Source organism: Bufo gargarizans, unplaced genomic scaffold (genome assembly GCF_014858855.1).
Source record: "Bufo gargarizans isolate SCDJY-AF-19 unplaced genomic scaffold, ASM1485885v1 fragScaff_scaffold_165_pilon, whole genome shotgun sequence".
Taxonomy (NCBI): domain Eukaryota; kingdom Metazoa; phylum Chordata; class Amphibia; order Anura; family Bufonidae; genus Bufo; species Bufo gargarizans.
In genome coordinates, this window is record NW_025334065.1 from 77296 (window position 1) to 99436 (window position 22141).

A 22141-nucleotide genomic window follows, 5' to 3' on the forward strand; every position below is an offset into this window, starting at 1 on the left:
CCGCTACACTGTGCCACACAATATACAGTATACCGCTACACTGTGCCACACAATATACAGTATACCGCTACACTGTGCCCCACAATATACAGTATACTCTACACTGTGCCACACAATATACAGTATAACTCTACACTGTGCCCCACAATATACAGTATACCTCTACACTGTGCCCCACAATACAGTATACCTCTACACTGTGCCCCACAATATACAGTATACCTCTACACTGTGCCCACAATATACAGTATACCTCTACACTGTGCCCCCCAATATACAGTATACCTCTACACTGTGCCCCACAATATACCTCTACACTGTGCCCCCAATATACAGTATACCTCTACACTGTGCCCCCCAATATACAGTATACCTCTACACTGTGCCCCCAATACACAGTATACCACTACACTGTGCCCCTCAATACACAGTATACCGCTACACTGTGCCCCACAATACACAGTATACCGCTACACTGTGCCCCACAATATACAGTATACCTCTACACTGTGTCACACAATATACAGTATACCTCTACACTGTGCCCCACAATATACAGTATACCGCTACACTGTGCCCCACAATATACAGTATACCTCTACACTGTGCCACACAATATACAGTATACCTCTACACTGTGCCACACAATATACAGTATACCTCTACACTGTGCCCCACAATATACAGTATACCTCTACACTGTGCCACACAATATACAGTATACCTCTACACTGTGCCCCCCAATATACAGTATACCTCTACACTGTGCCCCCCAATATACAGTATACCTCTACACTGTGCCACACAATATACAGTATACCTCTACACTGTGCCACACAATATACAGTATACCTCTACACTGGGCCACACAATATACAGTATACCTCTACACTGGGCCACACAATATACAGTATACCTCTACACTGGGCCACACAATATACAGTATACCTCTACACTGTGCCCCACAATATACAGTATACCTCTACACTGTGCCACACAATATACAGTATACCTCTACACTGTGCCACACAATATACAGTATACCTCTACACTGTGCCACACAATATACAGTATACCTCTACACTGTGCCACACAATATACAGTATACCTCTACACTGTGCCACACAAATACAGTATACCTCTACACTGTGCCACACAATATACAGTATACCTCTACACTGTGCCACACAATATACAGTATACCTCTACACTGTGCCACACAATATACAGTATACCTCTACACTGTGCCACACAATATACAGTATACCTCTACACTGTGCCACACAATATACAGTATACCTCTACACTGTGCCACACAATATACAGTATACCTCTACACTGTGCCACACAATATACAGTATACCTCTACACTGTGCCACACAATATACAGTATACCTCTACACTGTGCCCCACAATATACAGTATACCTCTGCACTGTGCCACACAATATACAGTATACCTCTACACTGTGCCACACAATATACAGTATACCTCTACACTGTGCCACACAATATACAGTATACCCCTACACTGTGCCACACAATATACAGTATACCTCTACACTGTGCCCCACAATATACAGTATACCTCTACACTGTGCCCCACAATATACAGTATACCTCTACACTGTGCCACACAATATACAGTATACCTCTACACTGTGCCCCACAATATACAGTATACCGCTACACTGTGCCCCACAATATACAGTATACCTCTACACTGTGCCACACAATATACAGTATACCTCTACACTGTGCCACACAATATACAGTATACCTCTACACTGTGCCCCACAATATACAGTATACCGCTACACTATGCCCCACAATATACAGTATACCTCTACACTGTGCCCCACAATATACAGTATACCTCTACACTGTGCCACACAATATACAGTATACCTCTACACTGTGCCCCACAATATACAGTATACCGCTACACTATGCCCCACAATATACAGTATACCTCTACACTGTGCCACACAATATACAGTATACCTCTACACTGTGCCACACAATATACAGTATACCTCTACACTGTGCCACACAATATACAGTATACCGCTACACTGTGCCCCACAATATACAGTATACCTCTGCACTGTGCCACACAATATACAGTATACCGCTACACTGTGCCCCACAATATACAGTATTCCTGAACTATTCGCCGGTGAACATAGCTTGTTTGCGTTCGCCGCAGCGGGTGATCATATGCGATGTTCGGTCCGCCCCCTATACATCATCTTTGAGTAAACTTTGACCCTGTACCTCACAGTCAGCAGACACATTCCAGCCAATCAGCAGCAGCCCCTCCTTCCCAGACCCTCCCACCTCCTGGACAGCAGCCATCTTAGATTCATTCGGAAGCTGCAGTCACAGTGAGAGGAGGGACAGTGCGGCTGTAGCGGAGAGGCCGGGTGTAGTGCAGTATATTATAGTACAGTGTAGCGGAGAGGCAGGGTGAAGTGCAGTATATTATAGTATACTGTAGCGGAGAGGCGGGGTGAAGTGCAGTATATTATAGTATAGTGTAGCGGAGAGGCGGGGTGAAGTGCAGTATATTATAGTATAGTGTAGCGGAGAGGCAGGGTGAAGTGCAGTATATTATAGTACAGTGTAGCGGAGAGGCAGGGTGAAGTGCAGTATATTATAGTATAGTGTAGCGGAGAGGCCGGGTGTAGTGCAGTATATTATAGTATAGTGTAGCGGAGAGGCGGGTGTAGTGCAGTATATTATAGTACAGTGTAGCGGAGAGGCAGGGTGAAGTGCAGTATATTATAGTATACTGTAGCGGAGAGGCGGGGTGAAGTGCAGTATATTATAGTATAGTGTAGCGGAGAGGCGGGGTGAAGTGCAGTATATTATAGTATAGTGTAGCGGAGAGGCGGGTGAAGTGCAGTATATTATAGTATAGTGTAGCGGAGAGGCAGGGTGAAGTGCAGTATATTATAGTACAGTGTAGCGGAGAGGCAGGGTGAAGTGCAGTATATTATAGTACAGTGTAGCGGAGAGGCAGGGTGAAGTGCAGTATATTATAGTACAGTGTAGCGGAGAGGCAGGGTGAAGTGCAGTATATTATAGTACAGTGTAGCGGAGAGGCAGGGTGAAGTGCAGTATATTATAGTACAGTGTAGCGGAGAGGCAGGTGAAGTGCAGTATATTATAGTACAGTGTAGCGGAGAGGCCGGGTGTAGTGCAGTATATTATAGTACAGTGTAGCGGAGAGGCAGGGTGAAGTGCAGTATATTATAGTACAGTGTAGCGGAGAGGCCGGGTGAAATGCAGTATATTATAGTACAGTGTAGCGGAGAGGCAGGGTGAAGGGCAGTATATTATAGTATAGTGTAGCGGAGAGGCAGGGTGAAGTGCAGTATATTATAGTACAGTGTAGCGGAGAGGCCGGGTGTAGTGCAGTATATTATAGTACAGTGTAGCGGAGAGGCAGGGTGAAGTGCAGTATATTATAGTACAGTGTAGCGGAGAGGCCGGGTGAAATGCAGTATATTATAGTACAGTGTAGCGGAGAGGCAGGGTGAAGTGCAGTATATTATAGTATAATGTAGCGGAGAGGCGGGGTGAAGTGCAGTATATTATAGTATAGTGTAGCGGAGAGGCGGGGTGAAGTGCAGTATATTATAGTATAGTGTAGCGGAGAGGCGGGGTGAAGTGCAGTATATTATAGTATAGTGTAGCGGAGAGGCAGGGTGAAGTGCAGTATATTATAGTACAGTGTAGCGGAGAGGCAGGGTGAAGTGCAGTATATTATAGTACAGTGTAGCGGAGAGGCCGGGTGAAGTGCAGTATATTATAGTATAGTGTAGCGGAGAGGCCGGGTGAAGTGCAGTATATTATAGTACAGTGTAGCGGAGAGGCAGGGTGAAGTGCAGTATATTATAGTATAGTGTAGCGGAGAGGCAGGGTGAAGTGCAGTATATTATAGTATAGTGTAGCGGAGAGGCAGGGTGAAGTGCAGTATATTATAGTACTAGTGTAGCGGAGAGGCAGGGTGAAGTGCAGTATATTATAGTACAGTGTAGCGGAGAGGCAGGGTGAAGTGCAGTATATTATAGTACAGTGTAGCGGAGAGGCAGGGTGAAGTGCAGTATATTATAGTACAGTGTAGCGGAGAGGCAGGGTGAAGTGCAGTATATTATAGTACAGTGTAGCGGAGAGGCAGGGTGAAGTGCAGATATATTATAGTATAGTGTAGCGGAGAGGCAGGGTGAAGGTGCGTATTTATAGTACAGTGTAGCGGGAGAGCGGGTGAAGTGCAGTATATTATAGGCAGTGTAGCGGAGAGGCAGGGTGTAAATGCAGTATATTAGTAGTATAATGAGCGGAGAGGCAGGTGAAGTGCAGTATTATAGATACAGTGTAGGGAGAGGCAAGGGTGAACAGTTCAGTATAATTTAGTATCAGTGTAGCGGAGAAAAGGAGGGTTGAAGTGCAGTATTAATAGTACAGTGTAGCGGAGAGGCAGGGTGAAGTGCAGTATATTATAGTATAGTGTAGCGGAGAGGCGGGGGTGAGAGTGCGAGTATATTATGTATAGTTAGTGTAGTGGAGAGCAGGGGACTTGCAGTATATTATAGTATAGTGTATCTGGACGAGCCGGGGTGAAGTGCAGTGATATTATAGCTCTAGTGGTAGGCGGAGAGGGCAGGTGATGTGCAGTATATGTATAGTATAGTGTAGCGGGAGAGGGCAGGGTGAAGTGCAGTATATTATAGATAGTGTAGCGGAGAGGCAGGGTGAAGTGCAGTATATTATAGTACTAGTGTAGCGGAGAGGCAGGGTGAAGTGCAGTATATTATAGTATAGTGTAGCGGAGAGGCAGGGGTGAAGTGCAGTATATTATAGTACAGTGTAGCGGAGAGCCGGGTGATAGTGCAGTATATTATAGTATAGTGTAGCGGAGAGGCAGGGCTGAAGTGCACTATATATAGTACAGTGTAGCGGAGAGGCCGGGTGAAGTGCACTATATTATAGTATAGTGTAGCGGAGAGGCCGGGTGAAGTGCAGTATATTATAGTATAGTGTAGCGGAGAGGCAGGTTGAAGTGCAGTATATTATAGTATAGTGTAGCGGAGAGGCAGGGTGAAGTGCAGTATATTATAGTACAGTGTAGCGGAGAGGCAGGGTGAAGTGCAGTATATTATAGTACAGTGTAGCGGAGAGGCAGGGTGAAGTGGCAGTATATTATAGTACAGTGTAGCGGAGAGGCAGGGTGAAGTGCAGTATATTATAGTACAGTGTAGCGGAGAGGCAGGGTGAAGTGCAGTATATTATAGTACAGTGTAGCGGAGAGGCAGGGTGAAGTGGTATATTATAGTACAGTGTAGCGGAGAGGCAGGGTGAAGTGCAGTATATTATAGTACAGTGTAGCGGAGAGGCAGGGTGAAGTGCAGTATATTATAGTACAGTGTAGCGGAGAGGCAGGGTGTGCAGTATATTATAGTAGTGTAGCGGAGAGGCAGGGTGAAGTGCAGTATATTATAGTATAGTGTAGCGGAGAGGCAGGGTGAAGTGCAGTATATATATACAGTGTAGCGGAGAGAGGGTGAAGTGCAGTATATTATAGTACAGTGTAGCGGAGAGGCAGGGTGAAGTGCAGTATATTATAGTATAGTGTAGCGGAGAGGCAGGGTGAAGTGCAGTATATTATAGTACAGTGTAGCGGAGAGGCAGGGTGAAGTGCAGTATATTATAGTATAGTGTAGCGGAGAGGCAGGGTGAAGTGCAGTATATTATAGTATAGTGTAGCGGAGAGGCCAGGGTGCAGTGCAGTTATATTATAGTACAGGTAGCGGAGAGGCGGGTGGAAGTGCAGTATATTATAGTACAGGTGTAGCGGAGAAGAGGCAGGGGTGTGGGTGCAGTGCAGTATATTCTAGTACCGTGTAGCGGAGAGGCAGGGTGAAGTGCAGTATATTATAGTACAGTGTAGCGGAAGAGGCAGGTGTAAGTGCAGTATATTATAGTATAGTGTAGCGGAGAGGCAGGGTGAAGTGCAGTATATTATAGTACAGGGTGTAGCGGAGAGGGCAGGGTGTAGTGCAGTATATTATAGTACAGTTTTAGCGGAGTAGGCAGGGGGTCGGGCTAGTGCAGTATATTATAGTACAGTTGTAGCGGACGAGGAGGGTGAAGGCAGTATATTAGTACAGTGTAGCGGCGAGGCAGGTGTAGTGCAGTATATTATAGTATAGTGTAGCGGAGGGCAGGGTGAAGTGCAGTATATTATAGTACAGTTGTCGCGGAAGAGGCAGGGTGAAGTGCAGTATATTATAGTATAGTGTAGCGGAGAGGCAGGGTGAAGTGCAGTATATTATAGTACAGTGTAGCGGAGAGGCAGGGTGAAGTGCAGTATATTAGTACAGTGTAGCGGAGAGGCAGGGTGAAGTGCAGTATATATACAGTGTAGCGGAGAGGCAGGGTGAAGTGCAGTATATTATAGTACAGTGTAGCGGAGAGGCAGGGTGAAGTGCAGTATATTATAGTACAGTGTAGCGGAGAGGCAGGGTGAAGTGCAGTATATTATAGTAGTGTAGCGGAGAGGCAGGGTGAAGTGCAGTATATTATAGTATGTAGCGGAGAGGCAGGGTGAAGTGCAGTATATTATAGTATAAGTGTAGCGGAGAGGCAGGGTGAAGTGCAGTATATTATAGTGTAGCGGAGAGGCAGGGTGAAGTGCAGTATATTATAGTACAGTGTAGCGGAGAGGCAGGGTGAAGTGCAGTATATTATAGTACAGTGTAGCGGAGAGGCAGGGTGAAGTGCAGTATATTATAGTATAGTGTAGCGGAGAGGCAGGGTGAAGTGCAGTATATTATAGTATAGTGTAGCGGAGAGGCAGGGTGTAGTGCAGTATATTATAGTATAGTGTAGCGGAGAGGCCGGGTGAAGGGCAGTATATTATAGTACAGTGTAGCGGAGAGGCAGGGTGAAGTGCAGTATATTATAGTATAGTGTAGCGGAGAGGCAGGGTGAAGTGCAGTATATTATAGTATAGTGTAGCGGAGAGGCGGGGTGAAGTGCAGTATATTATAGTACAGTGTAGCGGAGAGGCAGGGTGAAGTGCAGTATATTATAGTACAGTGTAGCGGAGAGGCAGGGTGAAGTGCAGTATATTATAGTATAGTGTAGCAGAGAGGCAGGGTGAAGTGCAGTATATTATAGTACAGTGTAGCGGAGAGGCAGGGTGAAGTGCAGTATATTATAGTATAGTGTAGCGGAGAGGCCGGGTGAAGTGCAGTATATTATAGTATAGTGTAGCGGAGAGGCCGGGTGAAGGGCAGTATCTCCGCTGGTAGACAGGAACCATCAGAATGAGATGCAGGTAGCGGGTATCAATCCCATCCCTCCAAGAACTAGACGACACGTAGCTTGGAGGTGAACTCCCTGGCGGCTAGCTTGCAGCCCCTTTTATTACCTGCTCCCCTGAAGGAGAGGGACACACACATTATCATACATTACCCGATAACATTGTAGTTACACCCCACACATATTCCTCCCCTCTGTCTAGGAGATAATTGCATCAATCACTGTGTCTCCCCCATTATCTCCTGAACTGAGAAGTTACTACACAATGGGACAATAGAAACCCCCCCAGCAGGGTACAAATGGATCCATTAGGCCCAGAAACAGGGAAATAACATGCAATATGCCCAAGTTCTGTATTTACAGGGCCACATCGCCCAGGGCCCATAGTCCCAGGGATCGTCACGGATACCGTCCAACAGTTCTCAATGTGGCTGGATTTGCCACAGCGGCGGCTGCTGATCTAGTAGGGAAGCGTTAGCGCGGCGGCGTTCAGTCCCCGCTCCAGTCCTCGCTCCTCTCCCAGAAAGCACTGATTACGGCCAGTTCACCAGTCTGCTTCCCCCTGTGTAATATAATTGCAGCTGCCTGCCAGCGTGTACTGTGCCCACTACTGCCAGTGCCCAGCGCCACCATATCGGTGTCACAGGAGCTAACCCTCCTCCTGCAGAGCATTACAGCAACCCCCCTCCTGCCGAGCATTACAGCAACCCCCTTCCTGCCAAGCATTACAGCAACCCCCCTCCTGCAGAGCATTACAGCAACCTTCCTTCTGCAGAGCATTACAGCAACCCCCCTCCTGCAGAGCATTACAGCAACCCCCCTCCTGCAGAGCATTACAGCAACCCCCCTCCTGCAGAGCATTACAGCAAACCCCCTCCTGCAGAGCATTACAGCAAACCCCCTCCTGCAGAGCATTACAGCAACCCCCCTCCTGCAGAGCATTACAGCAAACCCCCTCCTGCAGAGCGTCACCAGCGCAACTCATATCGGAGTCACAGGAGCTTGCATTTAAAAAAAAAATAACTTTTTTGACTGTGAAATAATAGCAGTCAGTTCCCGGCACGCGGTGCAGAGCGTCACCAGCGCAACTCATATCTGGTGTAACAGTAGATTACATTACAGCAACCCCCTCCTGCAGAGCATTACAGCAACCCCCCTCCTGCAGAGCATTACAGCAACCCCCGTACTGCAGAACATTACAGCAACCCCCCTCCTGCAGAGCATTACAGAAAACCCCCCTCCTGCAGAGCATTACAGCAACCCCTCTCCTGCAGAGCATTACAGCAACCCCCCTCCTGCAGAGCATTACATCAACTCCCCTCCTGCAGAGCATTACAGCAACCCCCCCTCCTGCAGAGCATTACAGCAACCCCCCCTCCTGCAGAGCATTACAGCAACCCCCCTCCTGCAGAGCATTACAGCAACCTTCCTCCTGCAGAGCATTACAGCAACCCCCCTCCTGCAGAGCATTACAGCAACCTTCCTCCTGCAGAGCATTACAGCAACCCCCCTCCTGCAGAGCATTACAGCAAACCACCTCCTGCAGAGCATTACAGCAAACCACCTCCTGCAGAGCATTACAGCAAACCACTCATAAGCCTCTGGGGAAATTATCCGTGCCTCTTGCAGACCGCAGACTGGCTCTCTAGGCCACCTGCAGAGTATTACTTAGGCTACTTTCACACTTGTGTTTTGTGCGGGTCCGTCATCCGTTCAGATAATGCGACCATCTGCATCCCCATTGACTTACATTGTGTGTCAGGACGGACCCGTTTGGCTGTAGGCAATGTTTTGGTGTCGCCTCCAGAGCAGAACTGATGCAAACTGAAGGCATTAGAAAGCAAACTGATCCGTTTTGGACGCTGAGCCCTGAACGGAAACCAAAGCGCCGGTGTGAACGGAGCCTTAGCAGACCCCCCAGGAGAAGACCTCAGCTGTGCTGCTTGCAGACTGGCCCCGCCCACTCGAGTCTGGTCACATGGGCGTGACATCATCGCTGGCTAGGAAGCAGCATCTTCCAGGACGTCTCTTGTGTTCTCTTTGTTATTGGCCTTTGGCAGAGAAGTGTTCACTGGAGACAGAAGCAGGAGCCCCCGGTGTCTGCCGCCAGGCTACATTCCTAGGAGGACTTCTGGTACGAGGTAAGTGCACGTCACGTCTTGTCTGCTAATTGTGGGGACTTGGGTGCACGTCACGTGGTGTGTGGTAATTGTGAAGCTGTGTGGAGGGACTTGTGGTGAGGTAAGTGCACGTCACCTGGTGTGTGGTAATTGTGAAGCTGTGTGGAGGACTTGTGGTGAGGTAAGTGCACGTCACCTGGTGTGTGGTAATTGTGAAGCTGTGTGGAGGACTTGTGGTGAGGTAAGTGCACGTCACCTGGTGTGTGGTAATTGTGAAGCTGTGTGGAGGACTTGTGGTGAGGTAAGTGCACGTCACCTGGTGTGTGGTAATTGTGAAGCTGTGTGGAGGACTTGTGGTGAGGTAAGTGCACGTCTCGTGGTGTGTGGTAATTGTGAAGCTGTGTGGAGGACTTGTGGTGAGGTAAGTGCACGTCACCTGGTGTGTGGTAATTGTGAAGCTGTGTGGAGGGACTTGTGGTGAGGTAAGTGCACGTCTCGTGGTGTGTGGTAATTGTGAAGCTGTGTGGAGGACTTGTGGTGAGGTAAGTGCACGTCATCTGGTGTGTGGTAATTGTGAAGCTGTGTGGAGGGACTTGTGGTGAGGTAAGTGCACGTCTCGTGGTGTGTGGTAATTGTGAAGCTGTGTGGAGGACTTCTGGTGAGGTAAGTGCACGTCACCTGGTGTGTGGTAATTGTGAAGCTGTGTGGAGGACTTCTGGTGAGGTAAGTGCACGTCTCGTGGTGTGTGGTAATTGTGAAGCTGTGTGGAGGACTTGTGGTGAGGTAAGTGCACATCACCTGGTGTGTGGTAATTGTGAAGCTGTGTGGAGGACTTGTGGTGAGGTAAGTGCACGTCACCTGGTGTGTGGTAATTGTGAAGCTGTGTGGAGGACTTGTGGTGAGGTAAGTGCACGTCTCGTGGTGTGTGGTAATTGTGAAGCTGTGTGGAGGACTTGTGGTGAGGTAAGTGCACGTCACCTGGTGTGTGGTAATTGTGAAGCTGTGTGGAGGACTTGTGGTGAGGTAAGTGCACGTCTCGTGGTGTGGTAATTGTGAAACTGTGTGGAGGACTTCTGGTGAGGTAAGTGCACGTCTCGTGGTGTGTGGTAATTGTGAAGCTGTGTGGAGGACTTGTGGTGAGGTAAGTGCACATCACCTGGTGTGTGGTAATTGTGAAGCTGTGTGGAGGACTTGTGGTGAGGTAAGTGCACGTCTCGTGGTGTGTGGTAATTGTGAAGCTGTGTGGAGGACTTGTGGTGAGGTAAGTGCACGTCACCTGGTGTGTGGTAATTGTGAAGCTGTGTGGAGGGACTTGTGGTGAGGTAAGTGCACGTCTCGTGGTGTGTGGTAATTGTGAAGCTGTGTGGAGGACTTGTGGTGAGGTAAGTGCACGTCTCGTGGTGTGTGGTAATTGTGAAGCTGTGTGGAGGACTTGTGGTGAGGTAAGTGCACGTCTCGTGGTGTGTGGTAATTGTGAAGCTGTGTGGAGGACTTGTGGTGAGGTAAGTGCACGTCTCGTGGTGTGTGGTAATTGTGAAGCTGTGTGGAGGACTTGTGGTGAGGTAAGTGCACGTCTCGTGGTGTGTGGTAATTGTGAAGCTGTGTGGAGGACTTGTGGTGAGGTAAGTGCACGTCACCTGGTGTGTGGTAATTGTGAAGCTGTGTGGAGGACTTGTGGTGAGGTAAGTGCACGTCACCTGGTGTGTGGTAATTGTGAAGCTGTGTGGAGGACTTGTGGTGAGGTAAGTGCACGTCACCTGGTGTGTGGTAATTGTGAAGCTGTGTGGAGGACTTGTGGTGAGGTAAGTGCACGTCTCGTGGTGTGGTAATTGTGAAACTGTGTGGAGGACTTCTGGTGAGGTAAGTGCACGTCTCGTGGTGTGTGGTAATTGTGAAGCTGTGTGGAGGACTTGTGGTGAGGTAAGTGCACGTCACCTGGTGTGTGGTAATTGTGAAGCTGTGTGGAGGACTTGTGGTGAGGTAAGTGCACGTCTCGTGGTGTGTGGTAATTGTGAAGCTGTGTGGAGGACTTGTGGTGAGGTAAGTGCACGTCACCTGGTGTGTGGTAATTGTGAAACTGTGTGAAGGACTTGTGGTGAGGTAAGTGCACGTCACCTGGTGTGTGGTAATTGTGAAGCTGTGTGGAGGACTTCTGGTGAGGTAAGTGCACGTCTCGTGGTGTGTGGTAATTGTGAAGCTGTGTGGAGGACTTGTGGTGAGGTAAGTGCACGTCACGTGGTGTGTGGTAATTGTGAAGCTGTGTGGAGGACTTGTGGTGAGGTAAGTGCACGTCACCTGGTGTGTGGTAATTGTGAAGCTGTGTGGAGGACTTGTGGTGAGGTAAGTGCACGTCACCTGGTGTGTGGTAATTGTGAAGCTGTGTGGAGGACTTGTGGTGAGGTAAGTGCACGTCACCTGGTGTGTGGTAATTGTGAAGCTGTGTGGAGGACTTCTGGTGAGGTAAGTGCACGTCACCTGGTGTGTGGTAATTGTGAAGCTGTGTGGAGGACTTGTGGTGAGGTAAGTGCACATTACAGATTGGCGTGGTATTAAAAAGCAGGAAGTGCTCAACCCCATATGCAGTGGTGCATCTATACCGGGGGGGGGGGGCAGATCCTGCACGTGTGGTCCGCTGCTAATGGCAATCCCTAGCAAAAATGCATACAATGGAGGATGCCTGCAGCGGACCACAAGTACCACAATGGACATCCTACACAGGATAGCAAATGTGTGGATGTGATAAGCAGTCAAAATAACATAACACAGTCAGGTGCGCTCTGCGGTCTTACTAACCCTCGTACTGGTGTAAAATTGAGAATTGGCCAACATATCCTGCTTGGAGGACATGTCTGAGCCCGAGCACCGCGCCAAGGTTTCTCAAGTAGCTCGGGACCTAGCGCTAAACCTACCTGGGCCGTATGGGCAATACCAGGAGCCAGTGGGCGAATTACAGGTGCGCAAGGTCTGACTCAAAGCAATCTCCCAGTAACCTCCAGCATGTGACCATGCATACAATGGGAGGAGGCAGAGAGCTCTGGGCCCCACCCGAGACTGGCTCCTGGTATTGCCCATACGGCCCAGGTAGGTTTAGCGTTAGGTTCCCGAGCTACTTGAGAAATCTTGGCGCGGTGCTCAGACATGTCCTCCAAGCAGGATATGTTGGCTAATACTCAATTTTACACCAGTATAAGGGTTAGTAAGACCGAAGAGTGTACCTGTCTTTGTCATTGTTATGTTATTTTGAGGTAAGTGCACGTGTCGTGGTGTGTGGTAATTGTGAAGCTGTGTGGAGGACTTGTGGTGAGGTAAGTGCACATCTCGTGGTGTGTGGTAATTGTGAAGCTGTGTGGAGGACTTGTGGTGAGGTAAGTGCACATCTCGTGGTGTGGTAATTGTGAAACTGTGTGGAGGACTTCTGGTGAGGTAAGTGCACGTCACCTGGTGTGTGGTAATTGTGAAGCTGTGTGGAGGGACATCTTAGGCCACTCCCATATTATGACATCACAACATTTTCCAGCTAAGCCACGCCTCTAGTCATAAGAGTAAAATAAAAGGCGCACGTTTTATTGTGTGTTCTGGACTAATGAAGCGGGCAGCCATTTCCACGGTCTCCGCTGGTATTCAAGCAATGTGCTACTCGGTCATTTAGGGGTTAGGCATTTTTTTATTGAATTTAAAGTGGTTTTCTAGGGCTTAGCTATTGATGAGCTATCCTCTGGACAGGCTAGCAGTATCAGATCTTTGATCTGGTGGCCCTAGCAGGCTCCATCCATTGTGTAGTTCTGCCGCTCAGCTTCTATTCAGACACTACCTCCTCACTGTGCACAGAGCCTTCTGCTTCCAGTGTGTGGAGATCTGATGTATATGGCCGGTCCTAAGAGTAGGTCATACATGAGTACCAGAAATACCCTTTAACAGTCCTGTACAGTGAAGGACCACTTCATCAGAGACACCCACCCTTTCACGATCAGAGTTTTATTGTATGGAAATTACACGTGCCTCCACATAAGTATGGGGAAATCGAGGGATCTGATCGACATGGAATGAGGGATGGACAGGAATCACTGGCCGAATACAGGCTGGTGCACCAGCTAACATGCCCGCCGGTGGTAACAGCAGGCGACCAGCGCCATTACTGTCTAAGGGAGGTGTAAACGCAAGAGAAAGCAAATATAGGATCACTGAGCAGTGGAGAGCATGGCCTGGTCAGATGGATCCAGAACCTGCTGCACCAAGCTAATGGGAGAAGAAGCAGCATAAATGAACCCTTCTTGTCAGGTGGGGACGGGTCCTCCAATACCCGTGGAGGGATGTGTGGACAGGGTGACCTAGGCATAGTGGTGGACCATGGTCATCCTTTCACAGCAGCTGTTTCCCTTTTCGGCAGGAGGACAGTGCTCCAGACCACAAGGGTTGAATGTCCATGGATTGGTTCCGGGAATATGACGGCAAGTTTTTCTTGTTTCCTTCGACTTCACTGTCCCTAGATCTTATCCTATGCAACATTTCTGCTAGGAAGTGGAACAGACCGTTCAGAGCATGTCAGTACCTCCAGTTGAAGAACGGTTTTAACTTGTGGTGGAAACTGTGCCACCATAATTGCTGAATTGTTCTGAAGGCTAAAGGAGGCCAATGTGCTACTAGATGGGGCTCCCTAAAGTGGCCATTCAGCTCTAGATTTAACATGACTCGTAATATGTCCTAATTAGGGATAAGCGAACCCGAACTGTATAGTTCGGGTTCGTACCGAATTTTGCGGTGTTCGTGACACGGACCCGAACCCGAACATTTTCGTAAAAGTCTGGGTTCGGGTTCGGTGCTTTCTTGGCGCTTTTTGAAAGGCTGCAAAGCAGCCAATCAACAAGCGTCATACTACTTGCCCCAAGAGGCCGTCACAGCCTACTATTGGCATGGCTGTGATTGGCCAGTGCAGCATGTGACCCCGCCTCTATTTAAGCTGGAGTCACGTAGCGCCGCCCGTCACTCTGCTCTGATCAGTGTAGGGAGAGGCTGCAGCTACGACGTTAGGGCGAGATTAGGCAGTGATTAACTCCTCCAAAGGACTTAATAAAGTGATCGATCTGCAGCTGTGAATCATTCAACTTCTGCTATTTAACTGCTCACTGTTTTTAGGCTGCCCAGAGCGTTTTTCTGTCACTTTTATTCTGGGGTGATCGGCGGCCATTTTGTGTCTTGTGGTGCGCCAGCTCAAGCTGTCACCAAGTCCATTTAACCATCAATAGTGTTTTTTTTTTTTTTTGTTTTTTATTGCTATATCCTACATCAGGGGCTTGGCTGTGCTTGCTATTTTATTGAGGGGTGAAATACAATTGCCAAAATAGCAGTACCCTAAATCAGTGGTTTCTGCTGTATCAGGCCAAGTTTAAATCGATCCATAAAAGGGTATATTAGATTGAAGGTGCTGATAGGGTCATCCTCAATAACTTCACACACACGCTACCGTGCATTTCCAAGTCTAATTCTGTCCGTAAACGTATACCTGTCACCCAGCGCCTAAATAATAGGCCTAAAATTGCCTGAATCTCTGCTATGGGACCTCTCTCCTCTGTCTGGGTGCCGGGGCCTAAATATCTGACAGTGGCCTGTTCCAGTGGTGGGTGACGTGAAGCCTGATTCTCTGCTATGGGACCTCTCTCCTCTGTCTGGGTGCCGGGGCCTAAATATCTGACAGTGGCCTGTTCCAGTTTTGGGTGACGTGAAGCCTGATTCTCTGCTATGGGACCTCTCTCCTCTGTCTGGGTGCCGGGGCCTAAATATCGGACAGTGGCCTGTTCCAGTGGTGGGTGACGTGAAGCCTGATTCTCTGCTATGGGACCTCTCTCCTCTGTCTGGGTGCCGGGGCCTAAATATCGGACAGTGGCCTGTTCCAGTGGTGGGTGACGTGAAGCCTGATTCTCTGCTATGGGACCTCTCTCCTCTGTCTGGGGGCCGGGGCCTAAATATCTGACAGTGGCCTGTTCCAGTGGTGGGTGACATGAAGCCTGATTCTCTGCTATGGGACCTCTCTCCTCTGTCTGGGTGCCGGGGCCTAAATATCTGACAGTGGCCTGTTCCAGTGGTGGGTGACATGAAGACTGATTCTCTGCTATGGGACCTCTCTCCAATTGATATTGGTTAATTTTAATTTATTTTATTTTAATTTTAATTTATTTCCCTATCCACATTTGTTTGCAGGGGATTTACCTACATGTTGCTGCCTTTTGCAGCCCTCTAGCCCTTTCCTGGGCTATTTTACTGCCTTTTTAGTGCTGAAAAGTTCGGGTCCCCATTGACTTCAATGGGGTTCGGGGCGAAGTTCGGGTTGAGTTCGGATCCCAAACATTTCCAGGAAGTTCGGCCGAACTTCTCGAACCTGAACATCCAGGTGTCCGCTCAACTCTAGTCCTAATAAGACAACCACCTCTAATGTCAGAATAAAACAGAAAACGCATAAAAAGACAGGGAAAAGGGAAGGGTTTAGGATGGGGTTTGGACAAGTATATGAAAGCTAGCACAGTGCCCCATCGTTAAAAGAGATCGCCTCCATGAGCTTGGAGTGGAGTGTGACTAGAAGACCCTTGCACCTGGAAAGGCCACATAGCCATTCATTCTTCGCCTGGAATACGGCAGGTCGATGGCCCCCCGTTTATTGTATATGTGCAAGTCTCCGAGATTTATGGCATATCCTGTGGCAGTCTTGAGGATCCAGGTGGTGAAGATGCTGAGAGCGTATTCTAGTGCTCAATAAGTGGTATTTATGTAATGCCCTTTGTATCATTGAGAGCCTCAAGGTGCCTTCGGTTCCTCCAGTTTTCCTGTGTTCTGATTTAGGCTACATGAGCACTAATGTATGTGGTATGTGGTCTGCGGTTCGCAAATTGCGGATCCGCAAAAAAAATGGATGACGTCCGTATGGCATCCGTTATTTTGCAGATCCATTGTAATAATGCCTATCTTTGTCCGCAAAACAGACAAGAATAGGACATGCTCTATTTTGTTGCTTGGCTACGGAACGGACATGCGGATAATACACGGTGTGCTGTCAGCATTTTTTGCGGACCCATTGAAATGAATAGGTCCGCATCCTATCTGCAAAAAAAAACTGAACGGACATGGAAACAAAATATGTTCGTGTGCAGGTAGCCTTACTTGGAGGATTAGTTGAGCGGTGCTGCACATTGCCGCCTTCTTTCACTTGTATGGGAGTCAAACTAGCAGCATCAAAACCATACTGAGGACGCAGTAACGCCAGTACAAGCGTCACTATGCTAATACGCCTCAAACTTTCCCTGCGCAATGTGAGCACCGAATACTTACTGGCGCCCAAAGCGTCTGATTGAAAAGCTCCATCCTCCCAGAGGTCAGCCAGGAGAGGGCGATGTTCTGACGGAGAAAGGCCGCTGATCGGTCGTTGTGGAGGGGGATGCTAGACTGTGAAAGCGCTGACGTTGCACAGCTGGGTAAGAAGATAGGGGCGGCCAGCAGGTGTGTTCTGGCTCGGAGGCGGAGGAAGGCAGCACGGTAGTGACCGGACAGAAGGAGGTAGTGGCACCATCACTGTGACAGACTACATACATATAGAGCACAATATATACACACAGCAGCCTGTATGTAAAGACTCGCCCACACATTATATTGGACAGGCCGAGCAGATGGCCACTGCAGCCATTTTATAATATGCTAATGAGCCTCTAGGTGCTATGTGGGCGTAAAATCATCACCTAGAGGCTCCGTCTACTCACGCTTTATCCCGCCCAGGTCCCCTGTTCTGCCCACCCCGCTCCTCTTGATTGATGCCACTGTCCACCGCATGAAATCTCCAACCTGCGCCGTTCACTTCTGTCTTCGGCACAGGCACAGTGAGTGAATGATGCGCTACTGGTGCCGGATTCCTTACTGCGCCTGCGCCGACTATGTCACAGTGAGGAAGCCGGCATCAGGAGAGCAGCCTTCATTCACTGCGCCTGCGTCGAAGACAGAAGTGAACCGTGCAGGCGCGGGATTTCATTGATGCGGTGGAGAAAGGTAAAAAACACACTGTTATGTAGTGCTGACATTAGCGCATCGCTATATCAGTCAGCTACATAACGGTATTTCTGGTGGTAGAAACCCTTTAAGTACAAATGAAAATCGACAACCAAAAATGGCTCTGTTGTGGAGGCACTCCGCGTGGCGGCACTGTTGTGGAGGCAAAATGTATGTGTCACGATCCCTCCCGTGACAGAGGTTAGAAGATCTGAGAGACAGGCTGTCAGATGACCTAACGTGCAGCCTATCTGTTTTCACTTGTTGCAGTGTTGTTGGTAATGACCACACCTCTTGTCTCAGGTGCAGCTTGTGGTCATTATTGCTCCTCTATTTAGTCTGGACTCACACTTCTTACCATGCTGTTGATATTATCTGCCTAGAGTTGAAAGAGCTGGTGTGTGGTCCTCATCGGAGTTCCTGCTCATCCATTATTTATTGAATAGAAGTGTACTCCTTTTTGTATTTTGTTGTTCCATTTGCTCGTTGTTTACTAGGCCTCAGGGAGACCCTGGTTCGTTAATCTTGGAAGTAACCAGTAGTCTTATCCCCTGTCACTACTCCTAGGGCCTAGGTTTCCGGTGTATGAATATTCCTACCTTCAGGGTCTATTCATACTGACAGGAGTCAGGGCTAGGTTTAGAGTTTCTTAGGTGGTTACCGTTTCCCTTTCCCTAGCCTTGATGCCTAGTTCCTGGTCCTTTTCCTTCTGTTGTCATTCTGGTGTTCCTCCCCTCCCCTTACACTGTGACATTATCAACCGCCGAAAAGCTGCCATTTTGTGTCAGTGCGGCGATGGATACTCTTTCTGCACTGGTTGGACAATTGCAGGGGCTGTCTTTGGAGGTAGCTAACCTCCGCACGACCATCTCACAGATCCAGAGACCACAGGCGGCTGGTTCCAGCAGTGGGAATCGGGCCTGTCCTGAACCTAAGGTCGCTCTCCCGGATAGATTTTCCGGGGGAAGTGACAACTTTATTCGTTTCAGGAAATCGTGCAAATTATATTTTAGACTATGTCCTATTTCTTCTGGGGATGAGAGTCAAAGAGTGGGTATAATCATTTTGTTACTTAAAGGTGTCGCTCAGCCTTGGGCTTTTTCGTTGCCGACCGGATCACAGTTCCTCCAGTCGGTAGATGAATTTTTCAGAGCTTATCCCTTATCTACAATGACAGATCGGATCTCCCTGGCCGAAACTAAATTGCGTGGCTTACAGCATGGAGAGCGTTCTGCGCAGACCTATTGCTCTGAATTTACGAGATGGGCTACAGATACGGAGTGGAACGATCCAGCTCCCTGTAGTCAATTCTGTCAATGGTTATCCGAGAGCCTGAAGGACGCGTTGGCGTTTCACGAATATCCTGAGTCATTGTAGGCGGCTATGTCCCTTGCTGTACGTATTGATAAACGCCTGAGGGAGAGATCTAAGGATCCTCACTCTCAGGACGTCCTATCATATAAGGTGGCGCCCTCTTCCGACACTTTGGGTAGAGAGACACTTGAGTTTATGTCTGGTGATGAACCAATGCAGCTGGAAGGAGCTGGTGATAAGAACTTTAGGCTTAAGAAGAGACTCTTCTTTTTCTGTGGAAAAAGGGGATATTTTGTTAACGTATGTCTTTATGTTCGGCGTCAAGGTGAAAAAGAAAAATTAAATGTTTAATCCTGATCTCACTCTTGGTGTGGGTGGGGAATCTGAGAATTTACTTTTGTTATTTGCCGGTAGTACACAATTTCTCCTGTCTGCCGAGGTGGCGCTAGATTCCAAAACTGTGGGAATTGAAGTGTTTATTGACAGTGGGGCAGTGGTTAACCCAGTTGATGGTCAGTTCGTCCGTATGCATGGGTTGACTACAAGTGCATTAGACAAAAATACTTTGGTATTTGCAATTGATTCCGTTCCACTCACACGGAAATGTTTGTAACAAATGGTGCAGGACATCAGTTTAAAAGTGGGTGATTTTCATCAAGAATCCATTTTGTGTTTTGTGCTGGACGGTCTGCCTGCTCCCTTGGTGCTAGGTTTACGATGGTTAAGCAAACCTAGTCCTACCTTGATTGGCAAGCGAAACAGATTCTTAATTGGAGTGATTAGTGCATAGACAACTGTCTTATAGCACGTCGCTTTCTGTTGTAACCACTAAAGTTGTACCTTCATTTGTTTCTGATGTATTCTCTGAAAGTGGAGACCAGGAGTTGCCTCCTTATCGGGAGTATGGTTGCCCCGTCAACCTTGTTCCTGGAGCTTCGTTGCCCAAGTCTCGGTTGTATAATTTTTCTGAGCCCGAAAGAGCAGCCATGCGAGAATATATCACCGAGAGTTTGGCTAAAGGTCATATTAGACCATCCAAATTCCCAGTGGATGCAGTGTTCTTCTTTAAGAAAAAGGACAGAATTTTTAGGCTATGTTTGGACTTCCGTGAGCTTAATCGCATTGCTGTCCGTGATCCTTATCCCCTTCCGTCGATCCTGGATTTGTTCAATCAGATTGTTGGTGCCAAGGTGTTCGCTAAATTGGATTTGAGGGCGGCATATAATCTGGTAAGGATCAAGGAGATAGACAAATGGAAGACAGCCTTTATTACCCCTGAAGGTCATTTTGAGAATATGGTCATGCCTTTTTGTTTAACCAATGCTCCTGCGGTTTTTCAACATTTCATCAATGACATCTTTCATAATCTGGTGGGCAGGTTTGCGGTAGTTTATCTGGATGATATTCTAATTTATTCTCCTGATATGGAGACGCATCAGGATCATGTGAGACAAGTGTTACAGATCCTAAGATGGAGAAGTGTGTATTTGCAGTTCCGGAAGTGCAATTCCTAGGTTACCTATTCTCATCTTCAGGTTTTGGTATGGATCCTGAAAAGGTCCGTGCTGTGTTGGACTGGGATCGACCCGAAAATCTGAAAGCGCTTATGCGATTTTTGGGGTTTACCAACTACTACCGTAAATTTATTTTTAACTACTCAACTGTTGTTAAACCTTTAACGGACATGACTAGGAAAGGTTCGGATATCTCAGTCTGGTCTTATGCAGCATTACAAGCCTTTTCAGCAATAAAGGAATGTTTTTCTTCTGCTCCTATACTGGTGCAACCTGCCATTTATCGTGGAAGTTGACGCATCCGAGGTAGGATTAGGAGCGGTCTTGTCGCAGAGTCCTTCACCTAGTAAATGGCACCCATGTGTTTTCTTCTCTAAGAAGCTCTCAACTGCTGAAAAAAATTATGAAGTAGGTAATATAGAGTTGTTTGCTTTTGAGGAATGGCGTCATTGGTTGGAAGGAGCGATTCATCCTATTGCAGTAATTACCAATCACAAAAATCTAGCTTACCTGTAGTCGGCTAAAAGTCTGAACCCAAGGCAGGCCAGATGGTCGTTGTTTTTTTACCAGATTTTATTAATTTGTTGTCTATCGCCCTGGGGTTAAGGATGCTTTGCCGCGTAGCTTTCCTAGGGGGAAGTGATTCAGAAGATCCTGGTCCGATATTGGCTGAAGAGGTAGTAATATCCGACCTTTATCCCGACCTTGATGCAGAGGTGTTGGAGGCCCAGGGAGATGCACCGGATTCCTATCCTCCGGGAAAGTTTTTTCTTCATTCTGAATTACTGCACAAGGTGTTCGAGGAACATCACTGTACAGTTCTTACAGGACACCCTGGGAGCAGATCCACGGTCAATCTCATTTTTCGTAGCTTCTGGTGGCCATGATTGAGTAAATGTGTTGAGGGCTATGTGTCAGCTTGTGGTACTTGTGCATGTGCTAAGGTGACACCTACTCGGCCTTCAGGATCTCTACTTCAGTTGTCCATTTTGTCCCGACCTTGGACTCGTTTATCCATGGATTTTATCACAGATTTGCCGAATTCATCAGGGAAAAACTGATTCTGGTGGTTGTTAATCACTTCAGCAAAATGTCGCACTTTACAGCATTATCACGTCTACCTAATGCTAAAACTTTTGCACAAGTGTTTGTTGATAACATCGTGAAGCTACATGGTATTCCCTCTGATGTGGTGTCTGATACAGAGACTAAGTTTGTTTCCAGATTCTGGAAGGTGTTCTGTACTCGCTTGGGGGTACAATTGTCCTTCTCTTCGGCCTTTCAACACTAACCAGAATCTAGAGACTTATTTGAAATGTTTTGTCTCGGAGAATCAGGAAGAGTGGTCTTCATTTTTGTCTTTGGCCAAGTTTGCCATAAATAACTGTAGGCAGGAGTCCACTGATAAGTCGCCGTTTTTTGGGGCATATTGGTTCCATCCGCAGTTTGGCACATTTTCTGGTGCTCAGATATTCCTCTTCTTTGTCATCTATTTGGCGGAAATAAAAAAAAAAAAAATCATAATAAATGAGCAACCAGTATAAACGTACGGCTGATAAGAGACGTATGAGTGGTCCGGACCTGAGAGTGGGTGGATTCATGTGTGGCTGTCCACAAGAAACATTAAGTTGAGGGTACCTTCTTGGAAGTTGGGTCCAAGGTTTATTGGTCCATATAAGATCTATACCATTATTAACCCGATGGCTACTAATAGTAGAAAACGAGTCTATTGTACAAATGCCAAATACAGCCGAGCATTGGGCTGTCTAAATCCAACTTAAAGGGGTTGTCCAGGGTCAGAGCTGAACCCGGACAAACCTCCATCTTCACCCCGGCA

General features: G+C 47.7%; 1 protein-coding gene across 1 annotated transcript in view; it reads left to right on the plus strand.

The window, feature by feature from the left end:
* Positions 1-9196: 9196 nt before the first annotated feature.
* Positions 9197-22141, plus strand: part of LOC122922306 — a 71505-nt gene continuing 58560 nt past the window's right edge. The window contains exon 1 of the mRNA XM_044272875.1: positions 9197-9472. Within this exon, the coding sequence (XP_044128810.1) occupies positions 9310-9472 (163 nt within the window). The 5' untranslated portion in view covers positions 9197-9309. The remainder of the gene's footprint in view (positions 9473-22141) is intronic.